Source organism: Miniopterus schreibersii (genome assembly GCF_964146895.1).
Source record: "Miniopterus schreibersii genome assembly, chromosome: 7".
Taxonomy (NCBI): Eukaryota; Metazoa; Chordata; class Mammalia; order Chiroptera; family Miniopteridae; genus Miniopterus; species Miniopterus schreibersii.
The window spans coordinates 62,508,203-62,518,324 of record NC_138108.1 but is presented as its reverse complement, the minus strand read 5'-3'; the positions used below and the strand labels follow the sequence as shown (position 1 = coordinate 62,518,324).

Sequence of the window (10,122 nt, the reverse complement as noted above, 5' to 3'; positions counted from 1 at the left end):
CTGTTATTTTATTATAGAAACACCCAGCTAGGGCATCACCTAGATTAAGTAAATTCAGGGCAAACATCATGGACACTGTATCTTGATAAATATAAATAGAGATAAAAAAAAATCTTGTTTTGAATATACTTGTTGAAAATACTGGTCTTGTTTTAAACATGCAACTTTATTAATTTTATTCTTTTAAGTTAAATTGTTAAACCAACTTTAATTTTAAATATCAGCTGTCTGGTGAGAGTAAGGGAAACAAAAATTACAGAGTCAACTTGTATTCTCAATTATTCTCTGACTTTAACAAAATATGGCTTAACTTACTTAATAACACTTCATTCCACCACATCATGGGTATTGGGAAGTATGTGTGGACGCACACACACACACACACACACACACGGATTTGTCTTTTCAAATATTAAGAATTACACATTTACAAACTTTTTATTCCTTATTTTCACTAATACCAAATCTGACTACAAAGTTTTACGAAGTGGTAAGTATAATACAAATTTTTTTTCAGGAAGGAATGCTGGCCACAGCAAAAGACAAAACTTGATTCAGGTTTCTGGGTATAGAAAAAAAGCTCCATACACAAGTAACATTCAATACTATATTTGCCAAAATCAGGAAAATATTTAAATGTCTGAAAGGTAGTTAATGACCCCCCATCAATTAGTGAGAAAACATATGTGGATAGTTGTTGTGAAGACAATATCATGCCATTATAAAATGTGAACCCTAGCCCTGGCTGGGTAGCTCAGTTAAAGCATCATCCCAATACGCCAAGGTTGTGGGTTCGATCCCTGGTGAGGGCACATAAAGAACCAACCAATGAGTGCATAAATAAGTGGAACAACAAATCGATGTTTCTCTTTCTCTAAAATCAATTAAAGAAGTGTGAGCCTATTATTTTCAGGGTAGGAAAACACGACAAACTAAGCACTATTTCTTGGCTGTGAGATTATGATGATTTGAGTGGACGTCATCTCTGACATGGACCTTTGTAGCAGAAGCAGACTTACCGGCACAGTTCATCTCCTCAGATAATAAACACTGCCCTGGAGAAGTGTCTAAAAATCTCTGATGAGTATTCATATCTTTACTTTTGCACTCAAAAGGAGCACACCTGACAGATGACCAGTTTCACAGTATTAGGTGGAAGGGATTTCCAAAATAATCCCGGAGCCCTTTGGTTTGCGGGTGAGGAGGTGATTTATTCAGTGACTTCCCCACAGACTAGGGCACGAAACGAGTGCTGTGAAGTCCCAAAGTACATTTCAGATCTCACACTAGTTAGGAGAGGGCTCTCTGTGCAAAGACGGACTTTGTTGTTTCTGCTTCTTACTCTTTCTGTTTTTAAATTCCTGGCCGCATGGACCCTGAACTCCTGCTTTCTTTGGTCTGCAAATGCTTCTGTGTCCAGGCCTCTATCTGGCTCCCTGACCTTGATCCATTTCCCGCTTGCGATTCTGCTGCCTGTCAGCGGGCCCGACTGGCCCATCGCCTGCTCCATGTCGGATGCCTGCTGGGCCACTCAGGGCCCTGCTCTAACCTCTTCTTCCTGGCTGCTCCTCAGCAGCTTATACAGCGTGTAGAAGTGACTCCTTTCAAAAGCTAGGAAAGTTACATTTACCTGTCAGTAAACAGAAGATGGTTTATCAACAGACTTTACCTTAATGACTACAAATGTTTACCTCCTGCTTTCCAGAATGCAAAGAAAATCTTGGAAATGTCATAATATCTTACAAACATTTGCAAAACAGATCCTGGTTCATCCAGAAAAGAAACAATTGTATTCCTTGTCTCTTGACACAAGGAAAGTGTTCAGTGAGGAACAGACAGACAGAGGTACACACCGACACATAAATGAGATATGCTAATTAAAAATGGCAGAGGGCACTTTATTAAAAATTTATTTTACAATCTAGCCGTTCAAAACATCTTTTACATCAACAAATACAGCAGCTTGACTATTGGAATCAGAAGTGGTTTATCTTGAAAATATATTTGTAGTGGAATCCAAATATTTTCAAGGAATATTTATTTCAAAAGTACTAGTTTTAGAAGTATTTTGATTTCTCTACTTTTAGCCATGAAAACAATTAAAACAAGTATCTCAGTGTACATTTTATAGGCAAGGTGGCCCCACTCAGGGCACTATTCCCCATGTTTGTTCGAATTACAGCTGTTTATCTTGCAACTTTCTTTAAGATAAATTAAACACAAATGTGACTCTGAATCATGGGAATACCTGCCAGGCCCCTTATTAATACCTTCACTTAAAAACCCCTGTGCCAGGGAGTCATTAATTCGCTAAGAGAAAAGTGCTAAAGCGGCCCTTTGCCACAAACAGCTCTGGGGCGGCCGCCCAATTAGCTCCCCGCAGCATCGGGGCCCTGCCTTCAGAGCCCGGCCTCGGAGGACAGGGCGGGCTCCGGCGATAACCTGGCAACCTAGGTAGAAACCCAGCCAAGTGCGAGCGTTTGAAGCTGCAGTTTGGCTGCCATCGTGTCGGCGAAAAGAAAGAATTCAGGCACCATGTCATCCAGTACAAAGGATAAAAACGGATTCAACCGGAAATTCAATGTGGCACCACATATGGGATACATGAGTGCGGTTATACAACAGGCCACATATTTTTTTTTGAACAGTCTCCTCCATGCGATGCCGAGGACATGTGTAACCATCATAACGTCTCTAGGAATCTGTATTTAATTTGAGTTGGGGTGGTGGCAGGGATTGGAGATCTGAAGCCGCCACAGGTTTGTGGCAGATGGCTCTGTGTCAGCTATGACAAGCAGCCAGGCTCAGCTTCCTCTGCAGATTTTCTTTTCTCTCTGATCAGGTAAATATGGGCACACTCTGGAAAGTTCTACAGATTCTGCCTTAGGCTGCAAGTTTGTGACTTAGCCCCATCTGTCACAAATCTTCCTTTGGTTCTGTTGCGAGCAGAGACCTGAATTTACCACGTAGGGCCGCCCAGGAAAAAGGAGCCATTTCACCCTGCAAGGGGAAGGGAGAGAAAGCAAGGCAGGGGCATTAAGGGCCGAAAGACGAAAGCATGCTGGAAATCCATATTGCAAATCTGCATAACTCACATCAATTGGATTTTAAAAAGCCACCGAGTAACTGGTTCTCGAGTTTTATCACCCCAGGAAATCCCAGTTTCTGATTGGTTTAAAGTATAACTGTTTTCAGGCACAGGGGAAAGCTCCCGTGGTTTTTTGTTTTTTTGTTTTTGGATTTTTTGCAAATGGGTACATTCCGCTGCACATATACTTCCTGGTTTATGTTATGGATGACAGCTATTAGAAGTTTATCATCCAACTTTTAACTTTTATAAACACAAGATATACATGTTTTTGCTAATGTGAATTTTACTTTTAAGTGGCGAAGGCACAAGAGAAATGCCATTACAATTACGTGGAATTTACAAAGCACTTCAAGTTTACTAACGGGTTTACACTCATTATTTCATTACAGCAGTACCTCAGGGGGAAAATGCTATTAAGAATTAAGAAAAGAAAAAAAAAAAGTCTTCCAACTTTACAGATGAATCATACAGAGGTTAAGAAGTTCACCTAGAGCTAGGCTGCAAATGAGCAGGGAATGCCAAGAAGTTTAACTGAACCGAATCACCCAGAGTATATCTATTGTGCTAAAGGTTTTTTACTTCTGTTTTACTTAGACAAATCAAAGGAAAACCAAGCCACATAAAACCAAGGAAGGCAACGAAGGAGAGGAGGAGGGGGGAGGAAGGAGACTGACACTGATAATTCGCCTTAAATTGTGCTGGTGCTGCGGAGAGATTTTAGAAGTTCTAAAAATGGCACGAGCTTTTAAGTTTTCATTTTTAAAGGAAAGGTAATGACTTCAGAGAACTGTTAATATCAGTGAACAACACCCTGTTCACATCGAGAGTATAAGTTCAAATTAAAAGCGGACGATAAAGTGACCGGTCACTTAGAGGAAACTTAAGAGTGGCTTGGCTGTGGTTCGGGTAGCTATGGCCTGACACAATTAAGACAACCACTAATGGCTTTTCTGGGCACTGAGTCTGAATTATAAGCTTAATTGTTGTTTGGATTCACTTTTAGGCAGAAATCTGAAAATCCGCCTCTCCTCCAAATAACAGCAGGTTACTAAGATTTCTAGAATGTTAAAGAACTTGAAGTGGACAACGTAAAAATCAATAGCCATCATCTGAAAAATCTTGAGAAACTGCAAGGTCACTTTCATAAGGCACAAGAAAGAATGACATCTCTTTTTTACACAGAATATCGCTCAATTGGTAAATAAAATTAACGCGAGACAGGGCAGGTATAAAAATGGAACAGATTTTAGTCTGGGAAGTACCTACTTACACAACTGCCCTATTTGTACTCTTGCTATTTTCAATACTGGTAACAGGGAATCTCCATACTTTTTTTTTCTTTCTAAAGCATTTTAAAATATAGTGATCAGAGGACCTCGAATAATTGTTAGGAATGTTTAGAAAGTAAATTCACACAACAAAATCAAAGCAAAAAATATACAACTTCATGGTATTAGACTTGCTTGGGTTATAAAAGGAAGACCTACTGTTAGTGTAAGAAGTCAATCCTGGGCTAATTATTTTATGATTACTTCTAGAATCTTGTGCTTGTGTAAGGTTTGAGAGTCATAAAGGGCTCCTGTTTTACCTATGTGACAAGTATGTGGCCAATGTGTCTAACCTACATAGAAAAGGAAATGTCCTAAAAGTGCCAGAAAGCTGCAGTCAATGACTAAACCAGGATGTAAACTTTTTAAAGAAATAGTTTTAACTTTTTAAGATTAAAAAAATAATTTTAGATTTATGTAATTAATAAACATTTAGTTTCTGCTTGCATTGGATTTCTCTTAAGATCTTAAGTGTGTGTGTGTGTGAGAGAGAGAGAGAGATGATGTGTTAAGAGAAATTGAAACATTTCAAATCTGAAACCTTTTCAGGTGAGAAGTCATGGGCACCGTGTTCTGTAGGAGAGTCACTTTAAGAAAAAAAAAAGCATCAAATTCTGTTTCTGCTTTTCAGTTACTAGCATTCTGTTTCAAATCCTGCCTCACATTCTAGCCCCCAAACTCTCACTCATATTGAAAGTATAATGTCTCATTTGAGAAGAAAGCCAAGTGTTAGTAGCCTTATTCTAGTCATTAAATTTCTAAGTGTGAATCCATATGAAAAATCCTATCCTAAAGTGAACTTTATATGATAAGCAGTTGAGATGATTTTAAAATGTAAACTTTTAACAAAAAAAGAGTAAGGTGTAAAAATGTAAAAGGAGCAAATTTAAAAATTCAGTGATATTCTATCCTTTTAGATCTCAGAAGCATATGTTTTATAAAAGCAAAACAGCACTGTCCAATGGAATAAGTCTAAAAATACCCCCTCAACGTTCTCTTTACAGTACACACAAAGGACTCTTCCATTGCATAAGAAAAGTAGGCAAAAAGCTGCCTTGGGGGGAAATAATTCTCTGGTATTTAGTGAAGGCAAATGTGACCTGAAAATGTGTATATTTATGAAACAAAGGTGAAAAAATATCATAACTTATTATTATTGGCTCTAAATCCCATTGAAATAACCAAACTATATCTGTGGTAATTCCTATCATTTTTACCAGTTTTTCCAAAGAATTGCATCCTAAATTTCTTAATTACTCATAATTCTTGGACCAATTTATTAATTTTTTAAGATTGATAATTGCATCTTAAAGCTCTTAATTACTTATAATTCTTGAACCAATTTATTAATTTTTTGAGATTAATTTTTAGACAAATATCATCAAGATCTATGAATGAGAGCATATATGAAAATGTGTAATAAATTTATAAGGAAATAATCCACGGTAGAAAAAGACATACAGGGAAACAACTTGATTAATACATATAAATTCGTATAAAAGATTATGCATGAAATACTAACTTCTAAAACTTTGAGATGGAACATTTTAGGATGTACAGACTAAAAATATATGTAAAAAGTAGTACCATGAAATGACATTTAAGGTGTAGGTTATCTTTCAAGCTGTCTGAGGAACAACTTGGTATATTAACTGCATACCACTAAGCTGACATTCTTCAGAGTTGTCCCAGAAGTTGTTTGTAAAATAAATAATTATAGCTATGTTATGGCAGTAGCTGCATTAAAATATTTCATCTGGAGATCTGTTTTCTTTTGTAACTAAAGGCAACCTATTGCAGTAACTTTCGAAATGGTTAAAAATTTGCAGCTGCAAAATAATGGGGCCTAACTTGAAGCAAAATTAAAAATGGATAAATTTTGATGCTGGAAATATAATTATCAATACTTCATGATTTTCATCACAAGAGGAAAACATTTTCTTCTTTTTTAGTATCTATAGGAGGTGATGGATGAAAACTAACTTATGGCGGTAATCATGTCCTAATATATGAAAGTGCTGTATGTTAATTGTATCTCAATAAAACTGAAAAAAAATTCACCAGAAGGAGAAAAAATCAATAATTTGACAGTGAACTCAGTCAAAACAGCTCAGTGTCATAGGTAGCAAATGAATCCATTGGTATTAATAATTATTCTACTTCTTCATTGTTTTATAATCTGCACATTTTGATAGTCTGTCACGTGGGGAATGACTTGATTAACATATTATACAAACAAGGGCACTATCGAACGTTAAGAATTAGGAAATCTGGACGTAAGCCTTGGAAGACTGTTTTCTCCTACGTATACTATACAATCGTATTGACTCAAGGAGTAACACTGAAGCCTGGAACTGTTCAGTCAGCATTTTAAACTATTATGAGCTACCTTCTGAACCATTGCCAAGTTAATAGACAATGAAAGATAATGAGCTTGAAATTGGGTGTTAAATTGCATTTTTGGTTCTCTCCTTTTTTCTTGAAGTTTAACTGTTTCCTGCAGAAACCAAGTCATGTTTTGATATATCACTGTGTAAATATGTATTTTAGGCCATGAAAGGGAAAGGAGAGACACAGGAGGCAAACTATATTTTATGTATGAAGGTTATATATTAACACAGGAAAATTAAAATATGCTGGATTATAAAACTGCTAGATTGTAAACTATACTGAATTTATGGAAAATGAAGATGCTACATTCAAAGAATATAAAAAGGTATATTACTCATGGCCTAGAGCCACCTTCAAAACTCATAAAGCGGATTTATCCCAGTTCAATTACTTAGACATTTAGTGGGGCTTCTTTGTGTTGTTATCTCAACAATGTAAAATTCTTGACTCAAATAAGGAAAAAAAGATAATGAATAAAGGGACTGAACGATGATGCTCTTTAAATTATGTTCCTTTTGCCTTTGCCATGAAGAGGAGAGACTGACAGTCTAATTCAAAACAAACTAAGGCTTTTTTATGTCATTTTATTAAACTGGGCAAGGGAAACATTTGATTCTTGAAAATCATCTTTAAAATAGTTTAAAAATGAACCCCAAACTTCACTAATGTAGTTCACCTGAATTTTTGAGGACTGAAGATTTCATTATGATGGAAGAAAGGCTTATCCTCATTAGTATAATTGTAGAATCTTTCCTTTACTTCCTTTTAAACTAATGAGTTACATTAATCCAGGTTCACTTTTATAAGCCTCTTGGGGCTAAATGTAAAGGACAGTCATCTTAGAAAACAATAAATTAAAAAAAAAGCATGTACCGTGCATTAAGTGCACGTATTTCATAAGACCTGGGTTAATACAACTGGCATCCAGTTTAATTAATCCTTGTTAGTGTAACAACTAATATCCCTCCCTAGCATGTTTCCTTTAAACATTAGTATGTTAATTAAATGTTTTTTTTAAAGATTTTTTCCTTTATACTTCAATATGGCATTTATACTGCCTAAATCTCTTCTCAATAACTACCTTATAGAGATGTTTCCTTATAATATCAGGTCTCTTGCAGAAATTCTGGAGCCTTTTTGAAAGCTGTTCAGGTGTAGAATACAGATATTCAGCTGCAGGAAAAACAGATACATTTTTAATGAAACAAAAACCTCAAAGCACACACTCGATATTAGTCACTTTACTAATTAAAAATGCATATTGCTCTGTGCCGCCTCGTGTTTTACATTATTTAAGCATGATTTTATAAGGTTACCTCAGCTCACAAGGATGTTTAATGCTAAATAAGACTGTGTAGTTGTGCTGTTTAGACATCTCCTTTGGGTGATTAAAATACATTATTCTAATGTAACACAATGCATATGTGATATATTTAGTGATGAGATTTTTTTTCAAAGAACTGGTACTATTGCCGTATGTACCCTGTACAACAGTTGCATATTATTAACTAGTCAATTGTTTAAATAATTTGGTGTGACTCTCAGTCCTCGGTTTTTCTCTGTGTGTATCATTAAAAAAATCTGTAAGCAATTGCAGCAACACTGACCTGCTTATAAAAATCCATCAGTATGGGATGTGTATGCTAACAATGAAGAATGCTATTTGAAAACTTGCTTTTTTGTTATCTTAAAAGAACAGATGGTAAATATAAGCTTACTCTAATGTATTAAAACATAAAATTTTCCTTAACACTAACATGTTGACTTGCCAAATAAACAATTGCTCCTGCCTAAGTTTATTTTCAAACTTTCTCATTTAGCACGAATCATGTATTAAATCTCAACAAAGATGAAAGTACAGTAAAGCAACTACCTGGAAATATTTCAGGATAAACCAAGTCTTTGGGACAAAGTGGGTAACAGCCGCAATACACAGCTTCCAACCTAAAAGAAATTTTAGAAAGAAGATAAAGATACATTAAAAAGACATTACTATCATAGCCAGAAAGCAGTTTTGTTTGCCTAAGTTAACAGTATGAGCCCGGAGTTAACTGGGATGAAATTCATGGTCGGCAGTACAAGCCTAAAAGCCAAAGTTGCTCTTTTAAAAGATTTTATTGATCATATATGAATTTCATAGAACAGAACCAACAGCATATGTTTTGTTCGCTGAATTAATCAAAGCGCAGCTCTGCATTTTTTTTGTTGTTTTTAAAATACTGTTTAACACATTTTATAATCAGCAGATAAACACATGTAACAACATGGTAAAGTATGGACAGCTTTTCTTAATAATGCTGCAGAGCCCCAGAATGTTCATTTTCCCAAAATGCTTAAATAAAATAGCAAATACTTAACTTCAACACTGTAGCCGTAGAAATGATCGAGGCACTTTTAAAAGCATCAGAAAAAAAATTTACAATCTGTCGTGATGGGGCATTTTCATTTTTTAGCTCGTGCTTCCAAACAACTTATTATGCAGAATGTTAAACTAGTCCCCCTTTTATTGACAAAAACACTCCTGAAGATGACCTTAATGAACATTTTGCTTTCTTGACTGAAAATTCAGCTTTTTCCATTTTATCAGAAGAGAATACTTCTGTTATTAAACAAAGAAACAAGAAAGTTTCACTTCGTGAGAGAGAGGCTCTCCCCGGGGCCCACCTACAGGAGGTTTCTCTTGGAGTCACTGTGGTGAGGGTGAGGCGGGGGGAAGGCACTGCACCTCCACGGTGTGTCAGTCCTGCGTACCGGCGACCCATCTGACATCACAAACCTTCAAGACACCACCGTCATTTCTGTTGGCTAGGAATTATGCAGTGAAATTCAAAACACTCTTTAAATATGTTTATTTTATGAGAAACTTTGAATTGCATCCAAATTGTTGACCAGAAGCAGAATTTAATTTTGAACTGCAGATTTTTTTCAATCCAAGAATAATCTGAAGTTATGTCAATGTTTACCTTGTTTACTTACAGTGACAAAGTACATGTAATTTTTTTTTTGGTAATTTCAGCTGTTTTTAAGTGGGTGATGTGTTCCCTATTTTATTGTTGACTGAAATGAGTTTAAATGCAAAAGTATTTACTTTAAGCTTGCAAAGTTTAGAGAAAATACCGAGTTCAAAGTTTTTCTTGGGAACTGATAGAAGCGGCAAAATAACACAGGGGAAAGGCACAGGATCTAGTTAGCAATTATTAATTTCAAAATCCAAACTAATATCTAATATTCTCTTCTCTACATACAGAGGGGACGCAGAGGCACTCTGGTCGGAAGCACAGCTATAAACGGCTCTGTGACTGCACTGTAAAA

At 35.9% G+C, this 10,122-nt stretch overlaps 1 protein-coding gene across 3 annotated transcripts in view; it reads right to left on the bottom strand.

The window, feature by feature from the left end:
• Positions 1-224: 224 nt before the first annotated feature.
• GTDC1 (glycosyltransferase like domain containing 1) overlaps positions 225-10,122 on the bottom strand; it is a 337,642-nt gene continuing 327,744 nt past the window's right edge. For all 3 annotated transcript variants that reach the window (XM_081143377.1, XM_081143376.1, XM_081143378.1), the window contains 3 exons: positions 8,684-8,754; positions 7,892-7,983; positions 225-3,000 (listed from right to left, as the gene is read on the bottom strand). In XM_081143377.1, coding sequence (XP_080999503.1) covers positions 2,917-3,000; positions 7,892-7,983; positions 8,684-8,754 — 247 coding nt within the window. In that variant the 3' untranslated portion in view covers positions 225-2,916. The remainder of the gene's footprint in view (positions 3,001-7,891; positions 7,984-8,683; positions 8,755-10,122) is intronic.